This window comes from Pinus tabuliformis, chromosome 8 (assembly GCF_031772625.1).
Source record: "Pinus tabuliformis cultivar Carrire ecotype Pingquan chromosome 8, CPIR1, whole genome shotgun sequence".
Lineage (NCBI taxonomy): Eukaryota > Viridiplantae > Streptophyta > Pinopsida > Pinales > Pinaceae > Pinus > Pinus tabuliformis.
In genome coordinates, this window is record NC_142294.1 from 1,348,400,098 (window position 1) to 1,348,419,900 (window position 19,803).

Sequence of the window (19,803 nt, forward strand, 5' to 3'; positions counted from 1 at the left end):
CCCTGGTGTAGGCATAAAGGAATGACCATCAGTTGTCCCCATAAGTTTCAATATCATAGATGGGAAAATAGATACGAAGCCCATTCCTATGAAAGGTAAAAAGGAGATGGATTCATCGACCCCTGCTAAAGATGCACATGTGGAAAGAATTATGGTTTATGTTAGAGTGTGACCTCTGTCCAAAAAAAAAATTGAAGCAAGCACCCACAGTTTTGTTCGTGTTGTTAACAACACAAAAATTTACCTCACTGCATTCACTTTTGAGATTGACTTACTGAGACTGAAGAGGCTTCGTGGCCAGCATTATTCATTTGGTGCACTCTTCCCTGACGTTGTAGAGCAAGAGGATGTCTATATGACTAGGCATGTTAGTTCACATTTGGCTTTGTTTCTCATGCTTGAAATATTTTAATTTTGAAATGTATCATACTGTTGTGGACATTTTGTGTCTTTGATGTGAGAATATGCAGTACAACAGAGCTTATTGAGGTTGTTCTGCAAGGGAGAAACATATATGTATTTTTCTATGGGGCAATGGGGGTAGGGAAAACACACACAATGTCAGGTACTGTTAAGAATCTAGGGGTGATGGTTTTGGCTACAGAGGTTTTTTTTGCGAAGCTTAGGAAGTGAAGTCGCAATGGCGAGTAGGTTGTGCGGCTATCTTATTTGGAGGTTTACAATGAATCTATTAAGGACATGTTATCACCTGTTGGGGGTTCTTGTTCATCTTCTTCCCACTGCATTTGCTTCCCTTTTGAACTTTTCGTGTTGAAAATATAAGAAAAGAAGTTGAAATCAAACACAAGTGAATATCAATAGTTGTATGGCCAAAGGTCAAACAAAGAGACTTGTGGATTATTAATGAAAAAGAAATGGCAAAACACATTTTTTTCATTATATTTCTTCCATTCGATGTAATGAAACAATTTGGAGGGAAAACCCCACATAGTTGATAAATCTGGCTAAAGCATATGTTGGAGGCTCTAGGTGTGAACTTCTTGGATTATACACAATTTATTTAACAACTTGTCCCATTTGCGAGTTTTTTGTGCATGATTTTGAGGTATCACCCTTGCTTCAACTATTGTAATAAGCTAAAGTTATGATTGTTACTTGCCTACTATATAAAATGTTTGCTCTTTACTCTTGTAATGATGTCATGCACAAATAGGTTGTTGTAGGGGTTTCAAATGATGCTTATTGTTGTCATGATCAAATGACTTCTTTGTAGAAATATAGAGAGAAGAATCAATACAAGCTATGAATAACCTCCATTCATCTATAGTTGATAATATGTTTCTAACATTTAATAACTATTGATGAAGCATTTTTTTTATAGGGTTGGTCCATTTCCCTTGAACATGGTACCAAAAATCAACACATATCCATAATGTTTTGAAGTAACACCACATAAAATTTTGAAATTCTTTATATTTTTGGTAATTCCATTACTATCCAATGATTAAAAACATGAAAATTAATTCAGAAATTAAGCAAGTTTTTTTTTTTTTTTTAATAGATAATAATTAAAAACTAATTTTACAGAAACATTTTAAAACAAAGTTGAAGTAATATTAAGTTTTTGTTTCAAATTTATAATGGAGGAAATTAAATAACTAGCAATTGTCCCAAAAGGTACAAAGAGAGGCCGATAGGATTATTAATTTGGAATTGTAAAATTTAGTAGCAAATATTGCAGAGGGAAATCCCATGATATTACAGAATGAAATCCCATCCTATTACAAGTAAAACTGAGAAATTTCATATACCACAATACAAGTAAAACTGAAACCAATCTTGTAGAGTGAAATCCCATCATATTACAAAATGAAATCTCATTATATAGGATTTATTAGGGTCATTACAGAGAAAATTAACATAAGTGGAGAGCTGATTCAGAAGGTATGACATGGACTCTGTAGAGTGAATGCCCTAATCTTGTAGAGTGAATCCCATCATATTACAGAATGAAATAGAAGTCTAAAGGATTTATCAGAGACATTACAAAGAACGCTATCACAGTGGAGAGCTGCTTCACAAGGCAGGACATGGATTCTGCTTATTCACCACAGAAACTCTTGTTGTTGAAGATGAGAAGCAGCACAAAAGTAAGTCATTCCACAACTACTACAAACTTACAACAATATTAACATCCTGCAAATATTCTCATCTATGAGGAGCTTTGGGGGCCTATAGATTACAAGAGAATAGCAGAAATTCTTCACTAAACATGTTAGTAGCGCACTGATCATCTTGGCGGTTGGAGACAGAACTGGTGTTGAAGCTCTCTTTCCTCACAAACCCAGCAGGGGCTTTCTTGTCATAATTCTGAGTACAAAATTTGACTGTCATTTTCTGCATCTTTCTATTTATATACATTGTTTGAACTCCTGTACAAAATTTCCCACAGAAGAGAAACAAAAGATATTACAATCATATTGTAAGAGAAACAAAAGATATTACAATCATATTGTAAGAGAAATGATCTGGCTACTAACAAATGAAAACCAGCATGAAATGATGATTCAAGCACTACAAAGCTAAATCCTAGTTTTCAAAATACATTCTGTATTAACTACATGTGGGCATCAGACTGTCCTTGTACAGTGACTTAAGCTATTTGGCTAGCAAGAAATGAAAAGAATTCAAAACAAAGATGTTATTCCTAATCAAGTTTGACACAAGAATAGATATATAACAATAGTGTGGAGTTATTTCAACGAGGCTTGTCAAGGTAATCCCAGCTATTGTGGATCATGAGGCATTACTTTAAGAGACAATTACGAGATCAGTTTCAAAGCAGAGCTGTAGGAGATGGATCAAACAACAGAGCAGAACTTTATGCTTTTTGGTAGATTCTGAAAATAGCAATAGAGAAAGGTTTAAATTGTCTACAGGTGATAAGAGATTCCAAACACATTGCAGAGAGGTCAAATGGAAATTTCAATCAGGAAAATTTGCAGCTGGCCCATCATTGGACGGAATCAAAGAAGTAAGGAAAAATTCCATGTCATTATCTTTTCAGCATGTCTGCAAGGGATAAATATGAAGGCTGATATATTGTTCAAGTAAGCACTGAGGATGCAGAACAGATGGATGGAGATGATTGAATACCCCATCTGGACCTTCTCATTCAATCTATTTCTAATCAAGCTATTATAGTAATGACCTTTTGGATGGCTGATTTGGAAGCAGTGTCAAAACTTAAACATCATACTTACCCTAAAATTATTATAATTGTTTACATGCTTTCCAGGACTTTAATTGCATACCAGAGTTACACATAAAAGCCACGACATTAATCACATAACAGTTTGAAATAGTTCAGCATGCCTTCATAACATTGGAGATATTCCAACTGTGTTCATATTTGTCACTAATCCTGGATGACTTTAATTACAGTTCTCAGACCCTCTCCTTTAAGCATGTGATCAAATGCCTTGTTGATGTCAGCAAAAGAAACCTTGTTTGTAACAAATTTATCCAGTTCAAGCTCCTGCAAATTTAACAATCAAGGAAGGAAAGATTAAAACCATAATTATAACTTTAATTAGATATGATAAGCATAGATTGCTCCCGTCATGGTACGGACAAAAAAAAAAAAAACTGGGAAATATGACCACACAGTATTATCTACAATTATGGTTTGCAAGTGAGTGATACCTGTGAAAGATTTCAAATAAAATGTGAATATACCCTGCTTTGATGCAGCATATCAAAATTTCTCTAGACAGTAAACAGGCAACCAAAGTTTTGTGCAAATACCCTGATGAAGGAACCCCGCCAGGCCAGCCAGTGACACCCAAAGAAACGGATAGTGGTAGACTTGTAGCGCTACTTTCTGTTCTGGTTGTCATGGAAGGCAATAAAGCTAAATCTGTTTATACAGCACAAGAAATGACAGAAACAATAAATATGCATTGAAACAAAAGCAATTAAGGAAAATAAGTGAATCCCCGCTAGCAACTTAAAAAGAGCAGATATATTAAGTTACAGAATCCATTTCAATTTTATTGAAATGCATTCCACCTACCAGATCCATCTACTGTCTGATCCATTAAATCTTCCACAGCTTTTTTGGCAGCTCCCTCCAGCATTTGTTTATCCACATCCTCCTTTTCCCTCTTGCTCAAATAATCTGTTGGTTCTCCCGTCTCCCCAACTTTCTCATTGTTATTTTGAGTATACCAATCTTTGCATTGCTCATGCCCTGTCTCTACAATAGATTCCTTAGTTTCATCGTAAATTTCGGTATTCTTAGCTTTGGGTACTGGTTCATGATTATCATTATCTTGGTTTGACGATGCATTTTCAATAACTTCTGGAACAGTTATTGAGCCCACCTGCCAATGAATAGATCAGGTAAAGAGCTATATACATCGTAGCATGAAAGTAACACATATGCCACCACAGCTTGCCATCCACATCCAATTGCCACCCCTGCAATCACAATACCTTTATGATGTCAACGAAAATATAACCTAAATATAGCAAACATCAACTACCAGCTTTCTGCTGCAAATAAATTGTTGATATTGAAAATTCCAACCTGAGAGAATAGGTTGGGTGCCATTCAAGAGAACAGATATTGCAAGTAGAGGTATCAATTGCATAGACTGCGCGTATAACCACATTGGTGCTTGTGAATGCCATGGCGAGTTCTTTCTTCAATATCAGAATCCCAATGGCAAGTATGACACTTATTATGAAGCAAGTGACCACCACAACTATAACTGAAAATCTTGCAGTTTTAGGTCTCCTGGCTCCCAGCTCATTACCCACTCTTATACTGCAAATAATATAAATAGCACAATAAAGAAAACCAATTTCTAGATACAGCAAATGGGAAAAAAAAGGTATACCATGCTATATAAAACCGCTGAATTTATGTGAATTGCAGTTTTGCCCAATATTGGAGAATCCTACCTCCAGGAGAGGGGTCAATTGTTTGACCCCTATGGCGATGGTCAGATTTAAAGATATTCCCAAAATCTGCAATAGCCATAAAAATGCCCCAATAAAACAATATATTACTATAAATCATAAATGTATACCTTGCAGCTGTACTGAGACCCAACATTGCCATCAACTCCCAGTTGTAATAATTCATGCTGCATATATGTTCAAAACCTAGCACGTTAGAGATATATTAACTGGCATAGCTATCTAACAAAGTTGGGACAATGCATAGGCATGGAGCTTGTATTTGGCTTTAAATTAGTTAGCTTTAAATGGGAAAGTCTCATACCAAACAGAAATGGAATCCAGAGCGACCTCTGCATTTGGCAGCCAACCCGATACAAGCACCAATACTTCAATGTACCATATTTCCAAACTGCAAAATCAGGTGTGGAACAAAACAAAACTTGTCAAAACAGGCTAAGCTATTATGTAAACACCCAGATATAATTTAGATAGTTTGTGTATCTTCCAAAGAGTATTAAGGCATACGTTAGCATAACAGCCGATGCCAGAGTTAACTTGAATTTATGTGAATTGCAGTTTTGCCCAATATTGGAGAATCCTACCTCCAGGAGAGGGGTCAATTGTTTGACCCCTCTGGCGATGGTCAGATTTAAAGATATTCCCAAAATCTGCAATAGCCATAAAAATGCCCCAATAAAACAATATATTACTATAAATCATAAATGTATACCTTGCAGCTGTACTGAGACCCAACATTGCCATCAACTCCCAGTTGTAATAATTCATGCTGCATATATGTTCAAAACCTGGCACTTTAGAGATATATTAACTGGCATAGCTATCTAACAAAGTTGGGACAATGCATAGGCATGGAGCTTGTATTTGGCTTTAAATTAGTTAGCTTTATATGGGAAAGTCTCATACCAAACAGAAATGGAATCCAGAGCGACCTCTACATTTGGCAGCCAACCCGATACAAGCACCAATACTTCAATGTACCATATTTCCAAACTGCAAAATCAGGTGTGGAACAAAACAAAACTTGTCAAAACAGGCTAAGCAATTATGTAAACACCCAGATATAATTTAGATAGTTTGTGTATCTTCCAAAGAGTATTAAGGCATACGTTAGCATAACAACCGATGCTAGAGTTAACTTGAAGTATGACCAGAGTCCTGTGAAGGCCTTCAAGGTGAAGCCCGTCCATGTATGCCTGCAGTATGGGCTATAGAATATATACAAGGCAGTAGTAATGACCAGAACCCACCAAGTCAAACTCACTATTAGGCTATCCCTAGCAGGCCAAATCCTAGCTTGTCTACTGCCACCCAGGTGATCAATGTATGGAATAGACATGTCCCAACAGCAATATAGGCAATAGGGGCCACTATGTTCTGAGCCTGCAAAAACCTCTGCATGGGGCAATTGAGGGCAAAAGCAAACAACTGAGGAATAAGACCTTTGGCAAAAATACCTCCTGCAACAGAGATTTCTTTACTCTGCCCTATGGCAATCAATACTGGATCTGCAAAATAGTAGAGGATGCCCAGGAGTATTGCAGTTCCAGTCATTATTATCATGGACCTCTAGCAGATGACTAAACTTCTCCATCCGAGACGCCGCCCTCATGGAATCCACGTCCAGTTCATAAAAGGCCTCCACCGCCTTAGAAATCAAGTGCTCATTTTATAGATATAAGAAAAGTCAATTTATTGATATTGCAAAATTCAACTATTTGATTTGTTTATATTGATTGAATTTTGAAAATATATAATTCAATCTCTAAAATATATCCGCTATCATGAAATAGTTATAAGCTGATATAAACAGAACAGATCCCTCGATGATAGAAAGTTTAGAGTGAAGAAGAAAACGTGTGAAATTTTTTTGTCCAATTTTAATTGGAATGATATTTACAGCCACTATTTTCATGTGAGAGTATATATATATTTTCACTATATTTCTTAGAAATAAAAAATTACATATATGTAGTTACATATTTTTAATTTATTTTCTCAATATTTCTATTTTAAAAAGAAAAAAAGATGAACATTTCAACAATTTGGAAAAATCACAAAAAAAAAAGTTTTTCCCTCAAATGAAAGTGTAACTATGACACTTAAATTGATTGGTACAACACATCATAGAAATTTTGAGAATTACAAAAATTAATTTTGAACATTCTTTTAAGAAAAAAGGGCAGATGCATGCAGGGAACTGTAAAAGAAAATTGCAAGGACCTGTAAAATAACGAATAAACCATACAACTTTTAACTCTCATGAAAAAAGTGATCAAAACAGCTATTTCTAATAGCAAAGAAGCCAAAGACAGCCATCGTCACATAAATACAATTCAATATCCAGGTTGGACACAATTATGTGTACAATATGTCCAAAAAGGAATTCAAAATAGATAATACATGATCAAAAGCTACAAGATTGTTCCCGGCCTTTCTTAAATTAAACACAAGCAACCCATTTAGGACTGCCCATTTAACTTCCAACACACATGAATATATCCGTAAGTTGCAAAAGCGACTACCCTAAAGCTTACCATCAAATCAATTTCAACTTTTGTAGTACAAGCAACTTCAACTGGGGGTGATGGCATTGATCTGTGAGCAACATGGATAACATTGTTAGAATAGCACATCAGTGGCATTTATGCTAGACCAACATATTCAGAATTACAAAGGCCAGAAATTAAACTTACCTTTCCTCATTTTCAACTTTAGTCATGTCTTCTCTTGCAACAGAGCTCCCAACAACATCCTCGCTCTTGTCAGCAACATCTACAGATTCTTTGGTACTTGTGTTGTCCACCAGTGCATGGCCACTGACTTCAATTCTATATGATTTTTTATCACTCGTTGCAGAGTTATTGTCCACCGTTTGCAATTGTTTAGTTGGCAAAGATGATACTGGCACAGCAGTTGAGGTAGAGGAGCCAGTTGCCAATGATATCTCTGGGACTACTATTGATCCTGCTGAAGGTATTCTGGTAGACTGTGTCTGTTGCTGAACTTGTTTGGCATCAACAAACTCTGTAGCAACTCCCAATGAAGTGGCCGATATGCATGGGCTAGTAGCAGTTGATGCCACTGGTTTTCCCCCAACCTTCACCTTTGAGCCATGTGGCCGTTTCTTTTTGGGTGCTGCCAATATAGTTAAGTGAAATGAAAGTAGTTAAGTGAAATGAAAGAAGATTTTGGAAGTAAAATAACACAGCTAAAACATAGCTTTGAATGTATCAAGTCCGCACTTGCAGTGTTGGGACCACAGAGCATGGGAATTAAGCTGGGATTATAACCTAATTCAATTAATTGTAGATTAAGAAAGAATTGTCTTCACAATGTGGATTCAGTATCTACAGGAATAAGCATCAAAATCATACCTCCTGAGTGAACAGGAGTCTGAGTTGATGATGGGGAGCTGGCAGCAGCAACAGATGGTCCAAGACCAGATGATGGAGCGTGCTGTATAGATTGAGCTGATGTTGCATCAGATGCAGGAAATAATGAAGTAGCACTTGCTGGTTCAGGTTTCACCTCAGGCTGCCACTCTAGCTTTGGATCCACCTTAACTTCACGAATTGGCTCATTAGGTCTTGCTTGATTTACAAACATCCTTGCAAGATCATATAAAGTTTCTGCAACTTCCACTTCCTGCTTTGATGGGGATATCTGCATGCATTAATCAAACCTTAGCATACAAGCATGATCATGAGCGACAGGCATACCATCTTTTAGTAGTAGAACAAATCATGGTAAGCTTGAGATCCCCCAAGCAGGTAAAAAGGCAGGTTCCCAGTTGTTGAGTATCCACCTATGATGCAAAGGAATATCGACATCACTCATGCCTCTCTACTGGAGGATCCATAAAATTGTCAACATTTGTACAAACAAAAGCAAGTTCTATGTGTTACGCAGAGTATCACGTGTGTAACCTCCAGTCCCACCAATATTCAACTTAATCCTGTGTTGCTTTTGTCTCAACTGTTATGCTTCTATGAGTTTAACAGCTCATAATTAAATAAGGAAATATTTTGGGCATCTCCTCTAATTTTGGTAACTGATCAGTCTTCAAAATCTGGAATTTTTTATGTTGCTAAAGGAGTATTAATCCAAAACATTGATTACCTCATTAGGACTTATCATTTGCTAGACTTGATTCCCTTGACCAGTATGAACCGTTGGGTGGGGATTATAACAGTTCACTGCACAAGCCTATTTGCTGGGTTTCTTTGTCAAGAAGGAAGAAGAAATTAAATTATCTTTGTGCACAAAATGTAGATTGGTTGTCTACACCCCGACATCCAGTTTTAGTCCTTCCAATCAAGTTCATTAGCAGTCACTTTCAATGCAAATACATGATTTTTATTGTGTAAATGGATGAAAGTTAAAATTTCAATCCTTTCCCCTATCATCCACGAATGCCCCAATACAGTAAGCAAATGTTTGATAAGAACAATCAAAAATCAAATGTAGTTAAAGTAAGGCAAAGCACACCTTGGCTATTTTGGCAGCCCTGTGCTTACTGTGATTGCTGGACTTTTGCAAAATACAAGAAAACGGTTTAATGCTGTATTCAATGAATAACAAAGCTAAGAGACCAAAAAAACACAATACGAGAGCAGTTGAATCTACTAACCGCCCTTGGGGTTGCTGATTTGAGAGATGAATCTTCAAAAGATGCCTGCTTTGAATTGGTTGGTGGGAGCCTAATTCTTCCATTGGAGGGCTGCTGCTGCTGCTTCTGCCTCTTCTTGGAGTTGGAACCGCCATCACTCTCATTCGCGTGATGCCGAGGAGGACTCTCCTGGTACCGCTTCTTCATCGCTATTCCAATCCAAATACCAAACCAAAGTAACAGCAGGTACCCCATTCAAATACATCTCTACAAGGCCTGGCAAATCAGTACGAGGCTTATAATTTCCAAAGAAGGTTCCTTTCAACGTTTTCTCGCTCAGAAAGTTTACAGGATTCGTTTTAAAGACTGCGTCTGAACGAGGGACCCCTGTTAAAACGGCTACACCCCAACCCTGCAAAAACAGAACTCTGATATCAAATAGCAGCCAAAAATAAACCCTTCGGATCTGCCAGGCACGACATCGTCATCTAACGTAAATCCGATGCTCAAATCCCATCTATTATACAAATCCAGGCCCTTTCTTTCGTCTCTGTCAAGAAACTGATAGTCTCTGTCAAGAAACGGATAACGGATCTCCAGCAGCTCAGAAAAGATTGTAAGGGAAGGCGTCCAGGGGATGGATGAGGCCGATATGCAGGCCGATATTCCTGAACAAAGACGAAGAGCGGCAGGTGTCTGAGGTAGTCGTTTCCTGAACGAAGACTAAGTTCGCCAGGTGTCAACCTATAGTAGTTTCCTGAACAGAGACGAATTTCGCCAGGTGTCAGCGTCAGAAGGAGTAGGACGACGAAAGGTCCCTTTCAAAGAAAGGCCTATCGGCCTAATTATTAAAAATTGACAATTATTGTCATTCTCCTCATCATCATTATTATGAATAGGATAATGTTGTTAAAATTTTATTAAAAAAAGGAATGAAATTTAGAGATCTAAATTGTTTTATAAACATATTATGAAAACTATTAAAAAAATGTGGTAAGATTATTAGTTGTTTTTGTGTTGAATGTTTTTTATGGTAATTGCTATAGTTGTATTAATAACAATCGTGGGTTGCATTCATACCGATATAACTTAATACAAAATTGAGGGAGTTTAGATCTCTCAACTTCTCACTTAGCCTTAAGGAAAAATTGACTACTAAAGGAGTCTTACTTTTATGAGCTTCTTATTTTAACTTATGAAATGAATTGAGCATTACTTGATAAGTTATATTTATACAATGAAAAAATATACGTAAATTTCAAAGGAACTTCACGTAGAGTAGCCAAATTTGGTTAGAGATGCTTGTGAGCCTAGTGTTATATTCAAATGAGCATCTCTTTCTCAGGGTTTCTTTCTCATTATTGGCCTCTATAATTTTTTTATTTGATCTAGTGCATGAGGGAGTTCATGGATCCATTTTTTATGCATCTTGAGTGTAGAGGGCTTCCTTTCTTTCATTTCCTCTCTTCATATTTGTCACTGGTTGATTCTTATACCACCTTGGTACTTCCTCCACTTCCCAAATTTCATATGGGATACCATCATTACTATGCCATTATTTTGGGACATTTATATTAGTGTAACTTTCTTATAAACCTTAACCTCTTGCTACATTCTTTAGAAGATATATAGAAACTCTAATTTCAGTTGTATTTTATTGTCCACATATTTCACTTGATTACTGCCTTCCAGACAAGGAAAAATTGAAGGATGGAAAATTATCTTGAAGTTTAAAAACATTGGCGAAGCTCACTAGTCCCTAATATGCAAACTATAAAATGTTTATTGATGTATTTGTAAAATTATTCAAACTTATAATGATTTTATATATACTCTCTATATAATGTTGGTGATTTTGAAGGTAAAATACTTTTATATTGTAAAATTTGGAAGAATCATTTTTATAAAAAATGGAGATTGGTGAATCTTTTTTTGGAAAATTTATCGAAAATTAGCCCACCTACGGATATTAGCTCCTAAAATTTTCCATGCTTCCACATTCCCCCAACTCCTCCTATCAACGTTCCTTTGCACCTCTCGGTGCAATTGCTAGTTCAATTATAATAATGGAGAGAGATGAGGGGACCCATAACAAGTTCGACAGCAATGAGACATAACATGATAAGGAGGCTTCAAGTTCCTTCTGTAAATCACTTCGATCTTAACACTCACATCTGTGCATCTGAGTCCATGGTTACTATTCGTACCTTAATTTTAATGTAACCAGGGAATTTCCAATTGGTTTCCCATTCGTGGTAAATTCCAATTAGTTTTAGAGAGTAATTTATATTGCATCCTAGTCATTGTAGTATAGTGGTAAATAATCTTAATATGGAAATATCGGCGGGGGGTTCTCTAAGTTATTATGCCACAAGGGTGAATTATAAATGTTGTTTAGCATTTACAAGGCACTAATAAAGAGGTGAATGTTGTCTTTGGAAACAAATGCTGCAACAATGCTAATATGACACTATTCCAAGAGTGATGGTCACAGAGTTTATCTAGCATCCCAAAAGCTAGATGATTAATTCCCTTCCTTAAAGAAGACTCAGACAACATATAATTTAATTTTAAATAGACAATTAATTCCCTTCCTTAAAGGTTGACTTGAACAACACATAACTGTAATTTTAAATTTTGTGAACTTCTAAAATTTAAGATATATATATAGTTAAAATAATAAAATATCTTAAGATTACTAATAAATTATTAAGAAATACAGTCAAAATGATTAAATATATTAATATTTAAAATAGAAATTATTTATTCACTTGTTTTTTTTTTATGAATAGAGTTTCAGTTACAATATATTTGGCAGGCATTTTATTATATCTATTTTTTTATATGGTTTTTGTCCTTGATAGCAACTTTATTAAATTTTTTCTCTTATACATCTTTTGTTTAACTTGATAGGAACTTTCTAATAAGTGGAAGTTGTTGGAAAATATTCTTGTTTATTAGCTAGCTTTATCCAATATTCCCAGTGTCATCCTCACTTTTATTAGGTAACTAATGTTTATATTTTTGTGGTCGTGAAAAAAAAAGGTTTTCATCTGACAAGCTAGACCTCTCTTCCAACCCCAAAAATCTCACGGAGGATGGGGATTTAAAAATCTGAACTCGTGTGCAAAATCCTTAGCTATAAAATTTTTATGGAGAGGCTTATTTGAGGAAGACCTATGTCGCTCAACTTTAAAAGAAAAATATTTGAATAGGATGTTAGTGGTGGATTGGGTGAGAAAACATGCAAGGAATCCTAATAAAAGAGGCTCTTTTGTATGGAAGTACCTCATGGATTGCTCCCCCTCTCTCTTCAATTGGTTAGCTTAGAAGGTGGGGGATGGAAATGAGATAATCCTTGGAAAAGATCCCTTCATAGGGTTCCCAGTCTATACAAATTATCAAAGGAATTGTTACAAATTTTACACTCTAAAGGGCTATACTATATGTCCAATATAACAAATTTTCATTCGTAGCAGCCCTTTGCTAATTATTGGATGTCCTCAACAAAGTTAGGATTGGGGGGTCCTTTAGCATTAGAATGGAACTATTTTATAAAGAAGATGAACCTCAATGGAGTGAGACTTTGAAATTTAAAAGATAAGTTGGTTTGGAGTTGGGATGTCAAATCTGGTAAGGTAACCAATCGTCTTACTTATGAAGTGATTTCTAGCTCAAAGATCATCCAGAGGCGCAGATGGTGGAACAACCTCATATGGAAGTGGAACATCCACAACAATTTAAGGTGTTTCACATGGTTGGTCCTCAATAATAAAATTTTAACCTAGGATAACCTAGTAAAAAGGGGATTCATGGGACCAAATGGTTGTAGCCTTTGCAAGTAGAGTGAAGAATCGATAGATCATCTTGTTGTAAACGATACTTCTTCTTGGGAAATTTGTTCATTGGTACTCTAAACCATGAACATCGGAGAAAACCTCATTGTGGATTTTTTGAGGATATGTTATTCTTATGGGTGAAGAAATTCCAATATATCTGAGCTCTCCCTATTTTTATAGCTTGGGGCATCTGGTTGCTTAGAAATATAACTATATTCACAAATGCAAGTGTCTCCACCATTCTCCAAGCCTCTAAAATATAACTATTTTTAGGGACTATCTACCTCCACAAAAAGCCAAGTCCCGAAGGCCACCTCGTTTCCCTCAAATATCCAATGATCTTCCTGTTGGATTCTTTGATGGAGCAACTCAAGACAACTTATGTGGAGGTGGAGGGATGATAACGCTGACTGAATCAAAATCAATCTGCTTAAAAAATGGAATTGGCCCCGGGACAAATAATAAAGTTGAACTAATTATTTTTTGGGCTCTAATGTCATTAGAAAAGCACAAAAGTATAAACAACATTTAAATTTTTGGTTATTCAATATGTGTCATTGAATGGTTACCAGGCCAAGCACAACTAGATGTCCTAATCTTATCAGCTTGGAAAAGCATAATTTTAGAATTGAAAGAGCACTTTTAGGTCATCTCCTTCAGGCATATCTATAGGGAATTTAATAATGTAGCAGATAATTATGAAAGAGAGCTCTATCTCTTGAATCGGGTCACATTTCATTGAAGGAATGGGAGGGAAACTCTATTACTGAAACTCACTCTCTTCATCTAGCACGAGTTCTCTAATCTACAATTCACTTATAGGTGTAATGCTATTCTCTCAGAGCATCAATAAGACTTATGGACAATGCTTCAATGTAGTTTAGCCCTTGATATGGTTATCATTCTCTATATCCTTTTAATTTTTAGATTTTCAGGTCACTAATAGTCCTTGTTATATACCTGTTTTAATTTTCTCTAAGATTGTTTTTTTGGTGATTTTTCAGAAAATTGCTATTGTTGAATGCAAAAAAGTTTGATCCATATAAGCAAGGAAACATGTTATTATTGTTTGTAAGTCAGAGTCTCAAAACAAAAAAGAATATTGTTATATTGTAAAGAATGTTGTTATGATCTTGTAAGTCAATGTCATACAACAAAATGATTGTTGTTATATTGATGTAAAAAACAAAGTTGTTACTGCCTATCTGTATTTTTTTTGGTTCTATAAGAATAACAAAAAAGTGTCATTTTGACCAGAAAAAAAAAGTGGGAGTTCGTAATAATCCTTCTTACAATTATAGTTTTCATAATAGTTGTTATTTCATGCCTTAAGAACTTTCTTGTAGATAAAACCTTTTAGTAAGCCTTCTTAAAATATTTTTTTTACACTATATGATCCGGATTTAAACAGGAACGCAACAAATTACATATATAACCATAAATACAAAGATGCAGTATAAATAACGCTTCATTTCATTAATATCAAATACTGAAATATGCTTACAAACATAATGGAAATAAGACTAGCTCGGGCGATGGTAGCTTATTTCTGAGAAGAGATGTGCAAGCTACATGCCTATGAACTATGTTACAATGAGGCTCAAAGGCCTATTTATTATTGAGAAATAATGGAAAACCATAAACATCCAAAAACCTAACCCTAAGAGATGAAGCGCCAAAACTGTGGGCCTCGTTTGGGTAAATTGGTACATCAACTTCTCGGGGTCGTAACTTTTGCATGCGATCTCCATTTGGCTATCATAATACCTCATTTCGAAGATCTCAAAGAGAAGCCCAAAAAATCCTAGCATGCTGGTTTGGGATATTTTCGGTCTCTTCATTTTCCCTAAAAACGTAGTTTAGGGCCTCAAAACGGCTCCGGAAGTTCAGACCCCGAAAAACTGCGAAAAATAGTAAATTGTGCTACAATTAAGGAAATTGAAAAACTAAAAGAGACAATGTTGGAGGTCTAGGTGGATTAGGAAGGCGGCCATCAATATCCACCTAGATCATTCCTCCCCCCTTAGGAAGCAATGGTCCCTATTGTGTTGAGTTCTTCCATGAAATGAGGAAACTTCTGCTGAACTTGGTCCTTGGTGAGTCATTTGCCCCGGTGAAGGAGTTGGATTGCTTTGAAAACTCGATATAGTTGGATCCTTTGTTGTCGGGTGTTCTTGATCTGCGTGTCCATGATCTGATCAGTTGTGGCTTGTTCCATGCAATCTGGATTTAACTCTGTAGGTGTGAGCTATTCTGCAATGTCTGATGTGTCTAGCAATGGTGGGAAGTATGGTCGAAGGCGATCCACATTGAACACTGGGTGCAGGCCAAGGAATGGGGCAATGTTGAGCTCAAATGCATTGTCTCCCACTACCTTGGTAATGGTGTAAGGACTATATCAGAGTGGTCTGAGTTTCTGATATGCTCCAGTAAGGCGTTCCTTTTGCAAATGCAACCAGACTTTGTCGCCCACCTTAAACATGTGCATCACTCGATGTTGATCATGTCGCTTCTTGTACTTGACATTTGATTTCTCCATAATGTCGTGGACCTATTAGCATATATGTTGGATGTGCTCAATGAAGTTGTTTTCCTTATCAGTTTTGGATTGGACCTGAGCCAAATCTGCATGAGTGGCTGCAAATGGTATGGCCACATCATTGGGACATAGTGGCTGGAATCCCAAGCCCACCTGAAAAGGGCTATGGCCAGTCGAGTTGTGGAGAGCCCGGTTATAACTGTGTTGGACATAGGGGAGGCTCTCATCCCATGTGCGTGGATGCTTTGAGTTGCACATGTGCAGAATGTGTACGATCATCCTATTGACGACCTCTATCTGGCCATCAGTTTGGGGATGGAAAGTTGTGGATTTAGTGAGCTTAGTGTCTAGCATCAACCAGAGATTGGACCAAAATGTACCGAGGAACCTGTTGTCCCGATCTGAGATGATAGACTATGGGATCCCAAAGTGTACCCACACTCGTTCAAAGAAGAGTTTATCAGTGGCTTCTGTTATGATATTCTTCTTGCAAGCCACCATAATGGCCATATTCGAGAATCTGTCGACAAATACAAAAACACAGTCGTTGCAATGTTTAGTAGAAGGAAGGCTTGACATGTAATCCATGTAGATGGATTCCCAAGGTCCACTAGGGGTAGGTAGAAAAGTATAGAGGCCTTGCTTCTTGATGGTTGGTTTGGCAATGATGCAGGCAGTGCAGGATCTGATGTACTTACCGACATCCTTTCGAAGATTTGGCCAATAGAAATAATTCTGCAGTATTTCCACAGTTTTCTCGACCCCAAAATTCCCAACGGCCTGACTATAGTGTGCTTCCCAAATCATCTTGGCATGCTCTATTGAAGTAACACAAAGGTGTCCCAAGTGGCATAATAAGGCATCCTGGAGGTGAAAATATGGAACTTGTTGACCCTCTAAGAGCGTCTGTTATGTGTGGATGAATTATGGGTCGCTTTTGTAGAGAAGTGGCCAATCAGAAGTCCCGTGCCCACAATAGCTGAGCACGACAGTTATCACCATGATTGGTGGTCGACTGAGGAAATCTGCAACATTATTGGTGTTGCCCTTCTTATACTTGATATTCAAATGGAATTGTTGTAGGTATGTGGACCACTTCTAATGGAAATCATTCTGCAACTTCCCTTGTGTCTGTATGAAATGCAGGGGTCGATGGTCCGTGACTGTTTCCTTCCCCAAAATGTAATGCTTCCATTTTTGGGAGGCCTGCACAATGGAATACATCTCTTTGTCACAAGTGGGATACTTTCAAACTGTGTATGAAAGTGTCTCACTGTGATATGCCACTAGATGCCCCTATTGAGTAATGACTACATCTTCCAATAAAGGCGTTCCCACGGGCAACAGGCAACATCTTCCGAGAGAGGCGATACCTCATCTCGGGATAGTTATTGGCCTGATAAGCCGTGAACCACACCTCGGGCTAGTTGAGGAAGAATATAATATAGACAAGCAAGTTGGTCATGTGTGACCTAACAAACAAATGGAAAGGATTACTTTAGGCCCCAATAGCATATTCAGAGGCATTTGTCTTGATCTCAAATGGTTGTTACAAGTCTGGTAATGTGAGCATGGGTGCAGAGTAGAGGCGATGTTTCAACTCTGTGAATGCCTTCTATTGAGATTTAGACCAAAATGATTTTTCTTTCACTCCTCCCTTGGTGACTTGACTCAAGGGTCAAGTGATATGAGAGAATCCCAACGCGAAACTACGGTAGAAATTGGCAAGACCCAAAAATCTGCGGAGCTCTATCAAAGTGGTTGGAGCTGGTTAATCCCGGATGACTTGGATCTTGGCTAGATCCACATGCATCCCCCTTCATCAACAATGTAACCTAGATACTGAACCTGGGTCATGCCAAAAGTGAATTTCTCCAAATTGGCACATAGCTTGTGTTGTCGTAGTGTTTGGATAGCTTGTTGGATGTGGTGGAGGTGCTCTTCCTAACTCTAGTTGAAGATCAGGATGTCATCCAAGTATACCACTACAAATGAGTTGGTGAATGACCGTAAGATGTCATCCATCAGACTCATGAAGGTTGCAAGAGAATTCGTCAACCCGAAAGGCATAACCAACCATTCGAAAAGGCCCTGCTTGGCTTTGAATATAGTCTTCCACACATCAGAGGGTTCGATTGGTACCTGGTGATATCCTAACTTCAAGTCGATCTTGTTAAAATATTTCACCCCCTTTAATTGGTCCAGAAGGTCATCAAACCATGGGATCGAGTACCTATTCCGGATAGTGATCTTGTTCAGCGCTCGATAGTCAATACAAAGCCTCCAAGTCCCATCCTTCTTATGTACCAACATGATCGGACTCCCATAGGGCGATGAACTCGGCTAGTTGTGATCTTTCTGCAGCAGCTCCTAAATCTGCCTCTTGATTTCATCGTTCTCCAAAATGGAGCACCGATAGATTGGTCCATTGGGCAACGATGAACTTGGGGTCATATTGATGGAGTGCTTGACCTGATAGTGCAGAGGCACCCCTACGGGGGAGGTGAAGATGTCCTCATACTCCTCCATGACCTTATCCATCTGTTGTTGTCATGCGGGGGGGGGCCTCTCTGGAGGTCGTGGCCACTGTCTTCTTCTTTCCCTAAGGGAATATCATTAGGAAAACAAATTTCCTGGTTTTGGAAATGATCTTACTGCATTGTTTTGCAGTAACCAAAGAGATGGCGGTAGGCGGTGCTACCTCCAGTATCTTGTACAACTTATTTCACAAAGTAACAATAACAGCACGAGGCCTTGAATCATACACAGAATGTTGCTTCCATAAGTATGGTTGGCCTAATAATACATCACAAACATCAAGGGAAGCAACATCACATAATACCTCATCTGTGAAGGGCTTGATGATGTATGGAAGGCGCAACTGTTGGCTCACACGAAGATCCCATCCTTGGTGAAGCCACCCGATGGTGTACGATTGTGGATGTGTTGTAGTCGATTAGCCCAGCCGCTTCATGACCTCTGCCTAAATGAGGTTCTTTTGGCTACTGTTGTCAACAATGAACTATAGCGGGGAACCCTTTACCCACATCTGGGAGTGGAGGAGGCACTCCTCCTCCTCTGGATCTTCGAGTTCCTCCTTCTCGATCTTTGTGGTGGCAATGGTGGTGTTGGGCTCCGCATCAATAATCTGCTTCCCTTTGTCATTCCCCTTGTCGGGTTCTGACTCAGAGTCGAAACATGCATCTACTTCTGAAACCTTTAGCTCAGCCACTAGTGATTTCCTGGCCCGACACTCACTTGTGTTGTGAGTGGAGCTCTTATGGAATTCACACCACTTTCCCGTGTCCTTCTTCGGCTTTGCGGTTTTTTTCTTTGCTTGTGGCTTTGGTGGGTTGTCCTGGGCCACCCCGTCTTGGCTTTGTCCTTTGTTCTACGGTTTGGGGGTACCTTTCCCTCGCTTCGGATTCGCAAATCAAAAGTCTTGCTTCTTCTGTTCAAACTTTTGCTCGATCTTGACACCATATTGGTATGTCATGCCGAGCGAGGAGATGTTCAAGAACTCCATCTCGTCTTAGATGTACTTGTGTAGGCAGTCGCGATACTTGAGAACCGAATGGTTCTCAGAATCCTTGATACCCAACTTCATGCGAAGGGTATGAAAAACATTGGTAAACTTCGGTACATCTTGGTCCCTTCCTAGTCGCAACATTGTCTACTTTATGCATTTATCCTCATAGCTCCCAACAAGGTAGTACTGCTCCTTGATGCATCCCGGAACGAGTTCCAAGCAGGTGCGGCTGAAAACAATGAGTTCATACTTTCATCCTTCTACTCACAGTAGGTTTCCCACCAGTCCTTGAAGTGGGGGGTTGCTTTGAGTAGTGCAAAAGTGATCTTTTCCCAGC

The 19,803-nt window shown here is 37.9% G+C and overlaps 3 protein-coding genes and 2 long non-coding RNA genes across 5 annotated transcripts; all 5 read right to left on the minus strand.

Annotated features, from left to right (window-relative positions):
- Positions 1–2,112: 2,112 nt before the first annotated feature.
- Positions 2,113–3,494, minus strand: LOC149240483 (uncharacterized). The gene is made up of 2 exons (XR_016245536.1): positions 3,337–3,494; positions 2,113–2,393 (listed from the first exon to the last, which is right to left on the minus strand). It is a non-coding gene; the product is annotated as an uncharacterized LOC149240483 (long non-coding RNA).
- Positions 3,495–3,642: 148 nt separating this feature from the next.
- On the minus strand, positions 3,643–4,430 carry LOC149240484 (uncharacterized). The gene is made up of 3 exons (XR_016245978.1): positions 4,037–4,430; positions 3,750–3,880; positions 3,643–3,666 (listed from the first exon to the last, which is right to left on the minus strand). It is a non-coding gene; the product is annotated as an uncharacterized LOC149240484 (long non-coding RNA).
- LOC149240485 (protein DETOXIFICATION 41-like) lies at positions 4,374–5,483 on the minus strand. Its single transcript, XM_089370189.1, has 4 exons — positions 5,252–5,483; positions 5,058–5,114; positions 4,553–4,792; positions 4,374–4,443 (listed from the first exon to the last, which is right to left on the minus strand). Exons 2-4 carry the CDS (start codon positions 5,111–5,113, stop codon positions 4,374–4,376), a joined length of 366 nt encoding a protein of 121 aa, XP_089226315.1. The 5' UTR covers position 5,114; positions 5,252–5,483.
- Positions 5,221–6,501, minus strand: LOC149240486 (protein DETOXIFICATION 41-like). Its single transcript, XM_089370190.1, has 6 exons — positions 6,295–6,501; positions 6,057–6,155; positions 5,929–5,940; positions 5,660–5,716; positions 5,455–5,597; positions 5,221–5,338 (listed from the first exon to the last, which is right to left on the minus strand). Exons 1-6 carry the CDS (start codon positions 6,499–6,501, stop codon positions 5,221–5,223), a joined length of 636 nt encoding a protein of 211 aa, XP_089226316.1.
- Positions 6,502–7,116: 615 nt separating this feature from the next.
- LOC149240487 (uncharacterized) lies at positions 7,117–9,377 on the minus strand. Its single transcript, XM_089370191.1, has 5 exons — positions 9,070–9,377; positions 8,325–8,613; positions 7,644–8,085; positions 7,485–7,545; positions 7,117–7,170 (listed from the first exon to the last, which is right to left on the minus strand). The coding sequence occupies exons 1-5, from the start codon at positions 9,085–9,087 to the stop codon at positions 7,117–7,119; spliced, it is 864 nt and encodes a 287-aa protein (XP_089226317.1). The 5' UTR covers positions 9,088–9,377.
- Between the last annotated feature and the right edge of the window lie 10,426 nt (positions 9,378–19,803).